The sequence below is a fragment of the Siphateles boraxobius genome, unplaced genomic scaffold, assembly GCF_051911475.1.
Source record: "Siphateles boraxobius isolate OS27281-9 unplaced genomic scaffold, OSU_SipBor_1 56, whole genome shotgun sequence".
Taxonomy (NCBI): Eukaryota; Metazoa; Chordata; class Actinopteri; order Cypriniformes; family Leuciscidae; genus Siphateles; species Siphateles boraxobius.
This window is the reverse complement of record NW_027509182.1, coordinates 5,532,870-5,548,213: the sequence shown is the minus strand read 5'-3', so window position 1 is coordinate 5,548,213 and position 15,344 is coordinate 5,532,870. Positions and strand designations below refer to the sequence as shown.

General features: G+C 36.2%; 1 protein-coding gene across 2 annotated transcripts in view; it reads left to right on the top strand.

Moving 5' to 3' along the window:
- The first annotated feature begins 1,230 nt into the window (after positions 1–1,230).
- Positions 1,231–15,344, top strand: part of arhgef12b (Rho guanine nucleotide exchange factor (GEF) 12b) — a 99,275-nt gene continuing 85,161 nt past the window's right edge. Inside the window, exon 1 of one of the 2 annotated variants that reach the window (XM_077206523.1) lies at positions 1,231–2,755. In XM_077206523.1, the coding sequence (XP_077062638.1) occupies positions 2,724–2,755 (32 nt within the window). In that variant the 5' untranslated portion in view covers positions 1,231–2,723. The remainder of the gene's footprint in view (positions 2,756–15,344) is intronic. The other variant, XM_077206524.1, reaches the window with a different exon arrangement.

Below are 15,344 nucleotides of genomic sequence, written 5' to 3'. Positions count from 1 at the left end.
AAATTGTATTATTTACTTACCACAATTTTTTTTATTTTCCATGACATATTAGAATTTTATTAATTTCTACCACATATTAAGATTTTATTAATTTCCACAACTTTTCCATGACATATTAAGATAATAATTTCAGGACTTTTTCTTGTTAATTAAGATTGTATACATTTTCATGAATTTTCTATGACATATTACGATATTAATTAATTTCCAAAACTTTTCTTTTACATATTAAAATTTTCATGACTTTTCCATAAAATATTAATACATTATTAATTTCCTTGACATATTAAGACTTTATTTATTTCCTCAACTTTTGCAAGACATATTAAGATTTTAATTTTAATTACTTTTTTAGATTTCCATTGCTTTCTGTAACATATTACTATTTTCCTTGACATACCAAGATTTTATTCATTTACACAACTTCTAATGGCATATTAAGATATTCATTCATTTTCACAACTTTTGCATGACATATTAGGATTTCAAATTTCATGACTTTTCTGTGACATATGACGATTGTATTAATTTCCATTACTTTTCCGTAACTTATTAATATATTTTGTTATTTATTTTATGTTTTCATTATTATATTGTTTTTAAATGTTCTTGTGATAGATGGGAAAACCCTGCCAATATCAGTATCCCTGTTCACACATGAGCTGAATTATTGACAGATTATTTATTGTCAAATGTTACTGTGGGATCAGAAACACTGGAATATATCTATTCATTGATATCTGTTCAATCTATTCATTGATATTCACAGATATCTATCCATTGTTCAAAACGTTTGAACCGCTAGGTGGCGCAAAAGATTTAAATATGCTCCTTATCACTATTGACCAATAAATCACAGCTCTATTGTATCAGTGTCTTTCACTCCAAATTAATTATTTCTGTTTTATTTTCTCCTTATTTGGTATTTTATAGATTATAACTTAGCCTACACATCAGCTCTAGGCCTATTTGTTTAACACAACATGACAATGAATAAAAGCCAGGTTATATTTTTGTTGTTGTTGTTACATATTACAATACAATTATATGATGAATATGAATGTATATGAAAGTCATGCATAATTGATTTCAGCATTCATTTAACTCTGGATATGCTTCTTTCGAATGCATCATAGTGACTTTGTTTATTCTTTGCCGTTTCTGGCTAATCTGTAAACCAACTAACTTGATTTACTGGTTTAAGCGAGTGAGTAATGTTCTTAATTTGCCACTGACAACAACTAGTAGTCTAGTCTACACCACTTGGGAGGCGATATTGCTGTTTGCGGAAGGATACGCAAAAGGAGGTGAAGCGTCGCAGGCTCGCAGCAGGCGTAGGAATCCGGGATGTGATTTTACTGAAAGTCAGGAATTATCTGGATTTTTTGAGATTTTCCCTTAATCGTTTTTTTATCTTAGTAGACCGCGAAACTGACACATGTGACAACACATATGCGTGTGTTTTCTTCATCTGCGTTTGTATAGAGCCTGAATTCTTGTTGCACAGATTCTGGTAGGGAAAAAACGGCTAAAAACTACTGAATTTTGGAAAACATGGAGACAAGAAGGGAAGGACCCCACTAAACCAAAGTTTCCAAACAAATTATTCCGGGAAAAGAGGGAATCCGTTCGGGAGAGGAAAATATGTGTAGCACATCCGTCAAGTGTGGATTGTATTTTATTGCCGCTTTGAAACGAAGCTTTTTTGAGCAGAATTCCTGAACTGGGAACTACACCGCTGCTCCTAGCACAAACATCAAACGATTTGCAAAGTTTTCTCCCGATTTTGTAGTGGAAACTGTGGGAATTCTAGAAGTTGGACCAGGTAGGAGAGGAATTACGATGAAAGGTTGAACCGTGTGGCTGTTTTAATCCATCGTTTGAGTGAATATCCCCAGATTTCCACACATTGGAGTGGACAGGAAGGATACATAGCTACATTCTTATGGAGAAAAAGTCCATTCAGCGTGTAAGGGGCCTAAAAAGGATGTATATTTAGTTTACATACTAACTTTACAGTGGCAATATACTGCGAACTTGCGTTTTTTTCCAGTACAGAAAATTCACTTATGGGATTCGGTTCTGTTTGGGAATGCCGAAGTATGTCGTGTTGGATATGATAGAAAACCGCCGAGACGTACGAAGTAACAATTGGGACTGTAAAATGAGCCAAGCGCTTTAGGACTGACGTGAAATGCGACCGGACAGTCTCTTTCATTCTTAAGGCAACATTTTAACAAAATATTGTTTATCTGAGTTTACTTCCAGTTGTGGTTTGGGATTGACAAAGGCGACTGTATCCAGACAGAGGCGAGGGGGAAGGCTGTCGGGCTGTGTGGTGGCATTTTGGCTGGGAAAATGATGAAGCGTCTCAGACAGACAGAAATAGTTTTCCTCCATTGATCATCTGTGTTTGCTTTTAGCATCGATTTCTTTTACTAACTCTTTAATATCTGTAGAGCTACAGTCAAATGACACAGCATAGTAAAACCAACACAGTCAAACCGTGGAAATATAAAACATAAGCTCTCTTCCATTCAAGAGGAGACATTCCCGAAAACATCAAGACGGAACTGTCAAAATTCAAAAGTGCCTCTCGGCTGTTGTTGTTGGGGTTTTTTTGTTTTGTTTGTTTATTATTTTTCTTTCGAATACAAAGGTGTTTTACCATGGTAAAATGCTAATTGGATAAGAGCTGAAGAAAATCAAGAAAGGAAAGCCCAATGAGCGGCACACAGTCCACGCTTGCTGAGAGGTAAATGATGACATAATATTTACATGATTGTGTTTATGATAGTGATAGTGACCTGTCTTAGGTTTATGACACTGTTTATACATATCCCAAACACTATATTGTTGATGTTGTGATGAATCTGGCAGCCTTCAACAAAATGTAGGCTACTTGTGGGAATACATAAAAACAATTAAAAGTGTTTGGAGGTTTACCTTAGTAATACCATGGTATTCTTATAAATACCTCGGGATACTATGTACATACTTTGGTATTCAAATAATTGTCATTGTCTACCATGGTTTATTAGCAAATTACCATGGTGTTACTGTATCATGGGTGTTGTTTTAAAGGGATAGTTCACCCTAAAATTAAAAATTTGTCATTACTTACTCACCCTCAAGGTGTTCCAAACCTGAGTTTCCACCACCTGTTGAACACAAAAATGTATTTTGAAGAATGTTGGTAACCAGACAGTTGACGACGGCATCCATTTATTTCCATTGTAGGAAAACAAATACTATGGAAGTCAATGGGTGCCGTCAACTGTCTGGTTACCAACATTCTTCAAAATATCTTCTTTTGTGTTCAACAGAAGAAACTCATACAGGTTTAGAACAACATATCGGTGTGTAAATGATGAATCTTTTTCATTTTTGGGGAACCTATCTCTATAAAGAGCTCAAATATACACAGAAATGTGCTATTTTTGATACCATCGTAGTACCATGGTGTTCTTCGAAATACTTTATAAATACCATAACATGAATATGCTTATTATTTCATATATCTCAATACACCTCAACGTACCCTACCCTGGTACTGCTATGGTATACTTTATGTAAGGCGAGTTAGTCACATGTTGAAATGGGGGGGTTTAAGATCTGAATAATGAGTCAATGAATAAGTCAATGTTCAGTGTTTAAGATCTCTTTAAGATCTTAAACCGATCTTAAAGAGCATGATGGGTAACATTGTCACAAGTGCGATGATCCAGATTTTGGTTGAAGTTGTTCTCCTGGGTCTTGTATGTGTGAGACGTGCAGTCAAACCTGTTTTTCTCAAAATTGTTGATAAGAAAACTGGTGACCGAATGACCTTGCACCTCAAATTTACTTGATTTTTTCCCAGATAAACTTAATGTATGTGAATATTAATTTCTAAGCAAAAACCCTTTGGAACCACTAATTTATTGTGACAGTGTGTGGTTTGTGTGTTTGTATATTGTTTTGGTAGTGCACTAGTCACTCAGAATGACCCAGAGAACTGTGAGTGATGGAAAGATCTGAATTGGATCTTTGAATCTCATTCAGTAAAATGAACAAATCTTTATTCAAGTAATTTCGTTCATTTGAGCAGAACTAAATTAAATGTTACATTTTCAATAGCCAGATATTTTCAATACATTTTTTTCTGCAAACTTTGATCATATTCCGAAAAATGGAGAAAAAAAAAAAGATAATGCGGCCAATGACAAATTATGATAAACAGAAATGATTAATTCGGGGTCTTCTGTTCCGAGTCACTCATTCTTTTGTCACATGAAAGATGCATATGATAGTACAAGAAACAGAATTGATTAGGCCTAGTTCACCTTTTGACTCTGGTTCGAGTCGTTCCTTGTCATGTGAGAGGAATGAATATGAACAAATTGTTCATGATCAACCCACCATCACTATACCTGTGAGCCCTCATCTTGTGACAGGAAGCGCTTTATACATGCTTTCATCTCACTGTGTTCTGCTAATGCTGCTCTTAAGACTCAGTGTGTCTCTTGTGGTTTTACACCTCTTGAGTTGTTACCTGTACAGCTCGACCAGTCGCACACATTTCAGAAAACGAACCTCAGAAGATGCCGAGTGCAAATGTATTCGTCATCTTTCTGTGTGCAGAGTTGTGCCTTGGAGCATGTTGTGTGACATCTGTGTTTTGACATCTATGCTTTTTTTAAATTATATCAATCTTGCAAATTGCATGAGATGTAGTGCACAGCAGGGCCTAGCTGCTTTTGTAAGGTGATGTTCTAGTCATCAGGAAAAACAGGTTGTTTCCTCAAAGGCAAGAACAGGGCACTTGCTCACAGTAAACATTACCATCTACTATCAGGATTTTACAGATCGACATTTGCATTATTGCATATTTGAGAGTGAGGTATTTATTTTGTAAAGGAAAGTTCAGATAAGCGTCTGTGTTACATGTGATAAGAAAAAAAGCTCCTTTTAAAGGTTTAGTTCACCCAAAAAAGACTTTCATTCATCTTCTAAACACAAATTAAGATTTGTTTGATGAAATCTGAGAGCTTTCTGTTCCTCTATTAACAGTCTATGCGAGAACAAACCTCATTGATTCTTGCGGAAGCTCAAACGTGTTGCGTAACACTTAGGGCTGGATGATTAATCGAAAAATAATCGAAACCGAAATTCAGAGCCTATAACCGACGTAATTTTACCATGTCGGTTATTTCGGTTTTTTAATCCTATTAATATTTCCGCCCACTGTGTGTTAATGTACTTTCCCCTTAAAACATATTACCGCGTGTGTAGTCACGTAACTCCGCCCCGTCCACCCCTTTCCCACAGCGCTTTGATCCCGGGAAATTGCCAGAACAAACACCTTCTGTGAACGCAAACACGACCCGGGATTGATGCCAGGTTGGGGACATAGTAACATTGCCGTGTTCAGTCCCGGAACACGCGCTGTGTGAGCAAATGCCATAACCAATGCCGTGTCGTAATGATGGCGCTAAGCCGGGATCGTTCGCCAGCGTGAAACGGTTCGTAATGCGCTAGCTTATGATCGAGTCAGAGAAAAAAATGCACAAGCGTGGTTTCTCGAGAGAAATCGAAGCTCATAAGCAAACCATAGACGCCGCTGGGACATCTCACGTGTCTTTGCGGGTTGTGTGTGTCTGTGTGAACGCACTCTCTTGATTCCGGAAAATCACTGGCAGTGTGAATGAACCAAAGTCAAACGAACCCGGGTCAAATCCCGGGCCACTTTATCCGTGTATTATCCGTGAAAGGGAACTCAAACACTGATTCAACTCAGCAACAGGAGCCGCAGAAACACGCGAAAAAAGAGAGAGACTGACAAACGCCCAGCAACAAGTGCCTCCACTCCACAAAGCAGGTTTCGATAACACAAGCATTTACAAATGCTACACAATATGAAAAGTATTAGTTTTTTTAGTTTTATACAAATTATATTTTACTTTTAAGATGGCAAAAATTTACAATAATTTATTTTGTTTACAAAAAGAACTATTTTCTACATTTTTAGGAAACTTTCTTTTTACATTAAAACTTAATTACTTTTTATAAGACGTTTTTATTTCAAGCATTGTATGCTTTGTTTGATTCAATTGTTTGAAATATTTAATAAGTAAGCATTAAAAGCTATCTGTGTGTTTACTTATTTTAGAAGATAGGATAGATAGGATTATGCATTCTTTCATTAAAAAAATAACCGTGAACATATTTACAGTATAAGCCTTGCCAGTGACACATGAGAAAGATTTTTAAAAAAATAATCGTTCAATAATCGTAATCGAGGTAACTTGTTCGATTAATCGCGATTATGATTTTAGCCAAAATCGTCCAGCCCTAGTAACACTAGAACGAACCTATTGGATCTTACACGTCAAGTGAACATGCTTGAGCTTCCGTTTACCAGAACCGATGTGTGAATTGCTGAATGTTAGTATGTGAAGCCTAAATTCAATCTTTTCATCATATAAAGCCATCGTGTCTCTTCAGAGAAAAATGGACTATACCACTCAAATTCATACGGATTAGTTTTACATATTAGATTAGTGGTAGTTGCGTAGCTGTCAATAGAGGGACATAAAGCACTCAGATTTCATCAAAGCGATCTTCATCTGTGTTCCAAAGATGAAGGAAAGTCTTATGCCTGGTTCAGATTACACGATTTTAGCCCGATTTTGGCACGATCCGTTTGACGTAGGGTGTCGTGGGGATTCGTAAACGACAACGGGCGTTCGGGACGCAAGATTCGATCGTATCATCTCGTATAGTGTGTCATAGTGGGCGACAACCTACGTCGCGTCTGCGATGCTTCACGACATCACGACAAAAAGACTAGCATGTTTAATTTTTTTAACGGTCGTCCACGACGGGTTCCGTCACATGTATGAGGTTGACCAATAGGAGCACAGAAGCTTTTCCGTACACAACTTTCAAAAATGGCGAAACGAAAGAGAGACGATGGTGCTACTAGGTGGAGTTATGACATAGAGGAAAGGTTCGTAAGAAAACAATATTTTACAAGTTCTCTATGGAGGATTGACAGCCCATACTGTCCTCTTCGAGCAATCCAGGAACGTGTCCATTGTCGGGTTTTCTTTCTTTTTTAAAGTTTTTCTGAACACAAGACAGCCAATACAACACTCATCCATTGTTTGTTTACGTTCGTTTCCGGAAGTCACTCGCTACTAGTTTCACCTTCTCAATGACATCACGCGCGTCGTTAAAGACGGCACGCGATGACTTGTCAGGAAGCAACGTGTAGTCTACATGTTTCTTGTCCACGACATGACAAGATTTTAGGAGTCAAAATCGCGTAATCTGACACAGTGTCTATAGTAACAGACAAAAAAAAATCGTGTAATCTGAACCAGGCAGGTTTGAAACGACGGGTTTGAAACGACATGAGGGAGAGTAATTAATGGCAGAATTTTCATCTTTTGGTCGAACTATCCCTTTAAGCAACATATTTTCTGTAGTCTTTTAAAATGGGGTTGTGGCTTCAATTGCATTATCCAATTAGTGAATGATCAATGTTTTTGTTATTTCCTTATAGTGCAGTCCTATATATATATATATATATATATATATATATTTTTTTTATTTATTTTTTTTTTATAATAAAATAATTGAAGTAAAATTACATAAATTGATTTAGATCTGTTTTATTATAAAAGCTTTATGCATAGCATATCACCTTATTGGAATCGAAATTAGGAATCGATAAGAATAGGATTCAATAAGAATTGGAATCGATAAGCGTAATCGGAATCATTAAAAATTTAAACAATACCCAGCCCTAATCTAGGATGCCTAAATGTTTTTCTACAAAACTCCTTTTTTGTTTTGTTTTGTGATGATCCGTTTTCAACATAACAAATGTTACTTAAGCACAAAATCAGTATATTACAATGATTTCTGAAGGATCATGTCTCAATGGCTTTTATTTGCTGCATTTGTAGACTGTTTTTCTTCGCTGGGCAGCTGGAGTTTTGGCAGTGAGTTCAGAGGGCATGTTGGCATTTTTAGAGGAGAATTATTCTTCCGGCTGTATTCTGAAGACGTCTCGCCAAAGCAAAGCTCCGCTCACCTCTCATCATTTGTCTGAATAACTGTCTGGCAGTAGAGAGTGAGTCAGAAGCCTTCTTCTTCTGGAAAGCTTTTGTACGTCACCACACACCACTTTAATCTCAAGGCTTCACAAAAGCTTTTTGTGTTTTTAAAAATAGTGCAGATGTGAGAAAGCAACTCAAGCTATGTATCTGTTGAGTTTCATAGTAACACAATAGCTGTGTCCGAAACATAAGGCCACTGCCTTAATGACTTCACAGGTGGTGTTTTTGTACGAAAACACCTAATAAGGAAACTAGGTTCAGAAACCATAACTGCGTGTCTAATAATCTAGAACAAATTAATGTAAAGAATTAGTCATCATATACAAGCAAATGTTTATTGTTTACAATATTTTTTTCTCACTAGAAATCGTGAAAAAAGAAAACTTTTCAATTTACCTCTTTAAACAATTCTTTTTTTGTGTGGTCTTACTTTTGCTTACTGGCTATGAGTATGAAGACAGTTGTTCAGGTTTTGGACAGCCAATTATGTGTGACATTAGGCTAGCATAACTAGACGCTTCGTACAGTATTCTTGTTTGATGGGGACATTATTTTTATAACTTGTGAAATTCAGATGTTTACAGTATTATGTACTGTATCAACTAAATAATATACGAAACATTGCAATGCAAACATGATGAGCTTGAGTCCTCATAACCTCCCAGATATTTATTGCTGAAATGATATCTAACTAACATCAACTAAATAGACACTAAAAAATGTTTGTTCTTATCTGACTTCATGTGGCAAGAATCATGGCATTGAATGTTTGCTGAAGGCTGTATCGTGCAGCTTGCTCTTTGTCACAGCATTTCGCTGATCTGTGGTCTTTTTTTTTTTTTACCCCGAGTCCCTCTCGGGAAGTGGTGACATCACTAATAAACAATGTCTGTCAACTGGGCCAGGCCACAAGCTCTTCCTGACAGAGCTGCCAGCCACCAGCAGTGCATCATGGGAATAAATTGAGTTGCTTTGTTACTTTATTTGTCACATGGCCATTCTCTATGAATTCGAATAAGAGAACCATGTAGGCAGTGGCCGTTTTTAATGGCTTATAGGCTAGTGGAGTGTTGTTTTTATGTACAGTATGTGTGTGAATGTATAAATTGTTTAAAGAAAATGCTAAAAAAGTTAAAGCTGTATATGTAAAATAAATAATTAGTTATATGATCTATATCTATAAACAATTTTGTATTTTAAGAGACAATGAGTCTCATTACTAATAATTGCGTAGATTATTTAGTATTTTTAAGCACAGGAGAAATTGTCACGAAAAATCTCTGCCTAATTCACAACACGTTCGTACGCACATGATTTGGTTCTTAACATCGTTCTGATGTTGGGGAATTTGGAGTATTCTAAATGAGCTGTCGCGTGCCCAAGGTTAGTCATTTGCATAAAACACCCACAAACCATCTCCATATAAGGGCTTTCTGCATACGATTTCCTTACAGCCTTTCGTCACTCTCGTCAAACTTGCCGCTGTTTGCAGACGAGCTCTCGCCCAATCCTTGAGCAATGCCAAGTGTGCTATTCTCACCAGTTCCCACAATAAACCCCTTTTTATACAGACCCAGATTACAGACCTCTCATTACCCAGCTGTGTACGCGTATATCTGTGTTATTCAGAGAAACCTCGCTGCTGAAGCTATTACGCCACTTTAACTTGATATGATGGAATGTATTTTTAATTGTATTATTTAATAATTGTATTATATAAGGTGGTAATATATGGAATATATAACACAATTAATGCAACATACTTCAATGTAATTCTAGTCGTTTTAGGAGGAAATTTAACTTAACACCATTATAAGGTCGTACAGAGTAAGTGCTTTCTGCGTATGCGTGGTTTCAGTTGTTCCTATATTTTTTCGTAAGTTTAGAATTAGAATAACATTTTTGGTGAATCGTGATTTCTTCTTAAAATCGGTCTTACGGCATACTCATGCTTAGTGAATGAGACCTATTATTACTTTTTTTTACTATACAATTTTTTCAAAATATTGGCATTACTTTTACCATAAGGCCAAGGGAGATTTAGCTTTTAAATGCCTTAGAATGTTGAGGCTGTTTAATGTGCTCCTTGTGGCAAGATATATTGGATTCATTCATTTATGATTAACATCTGGGCTGAACAGGCCAATAAAACTGCTACATTAATCAAGTCAGAAGTGTCAACCTGCAAGTACTGTAAACACCACAGCCCACTGCATTTTCATTATTAAAAAACAACAGTAAATCATAGGCCAGCTAGAAACTAGAATTATTGCATTATTCCAAATAAATAGATTATGATCCACAAATAAATGTAAAGAGATTCACAAAAATATATCAAATTCACAAATAAATAGTTTAAGATCCACAAATAAATGTAAAGAGTTTCACAAAGAATTATAAAACAAATAAGTGGACTCCACCCACCGTTTACTCAAGCCAATCAGATAACAGCCACATTGAGCTGACCAATCTTAGCACGTTCTCGCTACAACCAATCACGTTAGGCTTTAAACTCGGGGCGAGAACTGCATGGATCTGATTAATTTAGCAGATATTGACACCCCTGATAGCATCTGTAATGGGAGCTTCATTCAAATTAGCTGTTTGTGTGGATAAAACACCCCGTTTCCAAAAGATTGTTGGAGTTTAAGACTTCTTTATATTTATTATTCTTTATTATTAACTCAGGATCACACACAAATGATCATCACAGATCCCGAGCATCTTAACCCCCTCTCTACTGGAGTCAAGCGGCGCGTCAAAAGCAAATAGCCGATTATCTTCCCTGCCGTAGCAGTTTCAAATCATGTAACATGTTTGCAATGTTAACACATTTTGCCCATGACGTCTGTTTTCTTACCTGAAGATATATGACGTATAATCTTCTTTATTGACTATGCTGACTACATGAAAATTCATAATTCGTGATAGTGTCTACTGGACGCGGCGCAGCGCAACACGATGATTCACTGATAGTAAACGGATGCCCGTTGTTCTTCTGAAGTAGCGGCTACTACACGCAAATACGGAGGACACATCATTTGCACATTTGCTCCATTGTCCAATGTAGAAAGCCTCGCATGGGGTGGACACGATGTAATAAATTACAAAACGAATGATTTTGTCTTTTAAAGCACAATCGTTGTGACAAATAGCTAGCTATAGGACATAAATATTATGTAGAAGACAAAATATCAGCCCAAATGACCATCATTGAAGATGTAACAGCGTGTAGGCTAATGGGGTTTTGAGTGAATAATGCAATGCTGAAAAAATATATATTTGCATTTATATTGGATGCTGTAAGTAACTTTTACAATACAATATTATTAAGCCTGATTCATATCAAATATTATTTGTGTGATCAAGCGCTTTAACGGATAAATTCAAATCGCTTGTTTGTTGGGCATTTCACTTTTAAATGCATGTTATATATTTAATCATTAGATCCACGGACCTGCTATTTAAAACTTGAATGAAGAAGTGGGAAAAGCTGTTGTGACAGTAATTTCTCCAATATTACACAAACTTGCGTAATTATCATGAGGTTGAATCCAGTTATTCATTAGTCAGCAACGCATTGATGCTTTTCTGTTTTATCATGAATAACGTGACGCTTCCATAACGCGTTGTTCCCATAACATTAAGCGCTGTTTCTCTGGCATCTTCAAAGGCTCATAAAAATGTGTCTTGGCTTGATACACAGTCTAATGGTCTAACTCTAACGAAATCCAAATTTTAAACATATTTTACTGAAGCAATATTATGGGCCTTATAGCCTTACACTTCCTATTTGAGCCAATGCAGATGAACGAGCAAAGTTATTTCAGGGCAAGACCACTCTGATTGTAAAGCCTAACGTGATTGGTTGTAGCGAGAACGTGCTACGATTGGTCAGCTCAATGTGGCCGTTATCTGATTGGCTTGAGTAAACGGTGGGTGGAGTCCACTTATTTGTGGATTTGTCTGCACGTTAGGGCTGGGACGGTTAACGCATTACCGCAATACCGCGGTCACGTGACTCCAATCACGGGTCTGAGCTCGTCACCGTCATCACCGCAAAAAAAAACAAAAAAATAACATTGGCCTGCACATGTTTGCACGTTGTGTCTAATGACATGGATTATGTCTAATGATATTGTGTCTTACATGGATTCAAGGTTTTCTAAACAAAACTTAAAGGGGGTCGCACACCGGATGAGAAGCGCCGTGTCGCACAGCGACATGTCTTTAAAATTCGAACACATTATTCTCTATGAGTGTACACACACCGGCGGCGCCATTCAGCGTCTGTCCGCGGCGCCCAGCTACGGCTCAGGACCTGTTCAAAACCCTGCCGCACCACAGAGTGCCATTTATATAGTTTTATATTAAATTTTCATTTATTTGTCTCAAATCGTCATTCATTTACTGACTTCACCCTGTATTGCAATATACATTTAGTTTTACATTCATTTACAGAAATTAGCTGCTTGAATGAAAATTGCTGATGTTATTTCATATTTAACGGCTCTGATTTTCAGGTGATATTCTCAATTCATTCAGTTAACGGATGCTCTGCGGTAAAGTGTGCAGACGGGAGACTTAGCAACGATTGTATTTAATTGTACAGTACAATCATAACATAGTACGGACATTATCTTAATTCCATAATGTCCTTAAACATTATCTTAATTCCATAATGTCCTTAAACATAACAATATTGCTGGCCACCCCCAGAGCAAATCCGACCTTTCGCGAGTTGAGCGAAGTTGGCTACTGTAGCCTAAAATTGTATCATTTCGTTTTGAATTTTGTTTAAAAGTAGACATTTAGGCCTAGCCTACGCCGAGTTTCGGTTCATTTATGAGACGAGCTCCAGTTCACCCGCAAGAGATCGCACCCGCGCTTCCACGTCCTCCTGATTATATGTCTGCTATATTTGCTTCTTTTTTATTATTTCCAGGCAATTAGTTAATGAAACAGTGATTAAAATTAAGGTACAATTTATACAAAACGAAATTTAATTTTAAAGAAAGGCTTTCTACCAAACAAAACTTAATAAAGTGGTAAAAATTGTGTCTGACCCATCTTATGATCCTATCTTACTCATGCTGTTCACTTTTCATATAATCAACATAGATTAAATAAAAAATAACACTATATTATGTAAACATAAATATGGAGTATAATATTTGTAATTAAGACATGTTGCAAAAGGTGTTCATCTTTCATTTCCAATGTTAACATCATAATGTAGCCTATATTCTCCTCAAAATGCAAATGTATCTGAGAATATTCTTAAATAAGGAAATCTATTCAGTGATTGGTTCATGCCAAATTACTGCTTGATGAAAATGTGACTTTTTCAAATTGTGCTCGTTTTTTTGTCGGATGTAGGTGACAATATTTAACAAAGTCAAAAACGACTTCTGGTGCGTGCGCGAAAGTCTGTCTCGGGGGGTGGTTGGGGTGGGGGGTGTGGGTTGTATTTAAAGCAGTTACCGCCATACCGCGGGAAAATCTTGCTTTTCAACCGCGGTTAGAAAAAATCCATACCGCCCCAGCCCTACTGCACGATGACGCTAGAAGTGTTTCAAAATCCACAAATGCGTGAGGGGATTTACAAATGCACAGGATCCGATTCACAAATGCACAAAAAACGGTTCACAAATAATTGCCAGGCAGAGTTGTGTTTGTGGTATAAACGACATTTGTAAATACATTTTTTATTTGCAAATCTCATTCTATTTATTTGTGAGTTTTATAATTATTTGTGAAACTCTTTACATTTATTTGTGGATCTTAATCTATTTATTTGTGAATTTGATATATTTTTGTGAATCTCTTTACATTTATTTGTGGATCATAATCTATTTATTTGGAATAATGCAACAATTCTACCTCCATATTAAATGCCATCTTTAGTTAAACAGAGAATACCACAAATTGACAAATATTTGTTGTTTAGCAGAAAATGTAGTATTTATCCAGGCAGGTGCTTTAAACATCTTTCAAAATCCTTCGATGGAGAAAAAGTTTTACAACAGAAATTCCTGAAAAGTTACAATTGAGATTTATTTTTATTAAAATTAGATTTCTTAAAGTTAAAATTGAGCGCTTTCTTTCCCTCCATTGACAGCTACGCAACTACCACTTTGACCCTTCAAAAAGTTAATAAAGAGATCGTAAAATGAATCCATATGAATCGAGCGGTTTAGTCCAAATTTTCTAAACCGACACGATCGCTTCATATGATAAGCAGATTGAATTTAGTCTTTTATTCACATATAATCATTGATCAGCGAACATAAACAGAAGCTCAACTGAAGCTGCTTGACATGTGAGAACAAACCTCATTGGTTCTTGCACGTCAAGCTGAACATGCTTGAGCTTCTGTTTAGCACAACTGATGTGTGAGTTAATGGATGTTTATATGTGAATAAAGGTTCAATTCAATCTGTTCATCATAAAAAGCGATCCTGTAGCTTCAGAAAATTTGGACTAAATCGCTCAATTCACATGGATTATTTTTACGATCTCTTTGTGAACGTTTTGAAGCATCAAAGTGGTAGTTGTGTAGTTGTCAATGGAGGGACAAAAATCTCTCGGATTTAGTCGAAAAGATCGTTTCATTTGTGTTTTGAAGATGAACGAAAGTCTTATGGGTTTGGAATGACATGAGGGGAGAGTAATTTTTGGGTGAACTAACCCTTTAAACAGTGGGCTGTTGATTAATCATGAAAAGAGGGTTTAGTTAAACCTAATTAACAATACTTTTGCTTGATAACCCCAGTTTTTTTTTTACAAATAAACAAAATTATTTGCATGTAAATTAACTTTAATTGTTTGCATACATTTGCACACTTAAAACTCAAATGTTTTTATTCAAATTTAATTAAAATTTGTCAATTTTATTTTTTTAGAAATTAATTTGAGAATAGATTCAATAATAGTAATATTTTTAAAAAAATAATATTGTCACATGACATTCTTGTATTATCCTGACAAACCTGAATTTGACCAAGCATTTTAGCTTTTGACTGTCTGTTCTGATCTTTATCAGATGATAAGTCTGTGTTGTGACCAATAGAACATTTTGGAAAAATAAATTGGAGGGGAGCCATGTTTAGCAATGATTGTGAAAGATCAGACCCTCAGCACATGACATAGGATTGTGGGAAAGATATCATCGGGAACATCCTGCTACGATGGCAGGTGCTTGCTCCATATAAAGTCACATTGACACTAATCTTG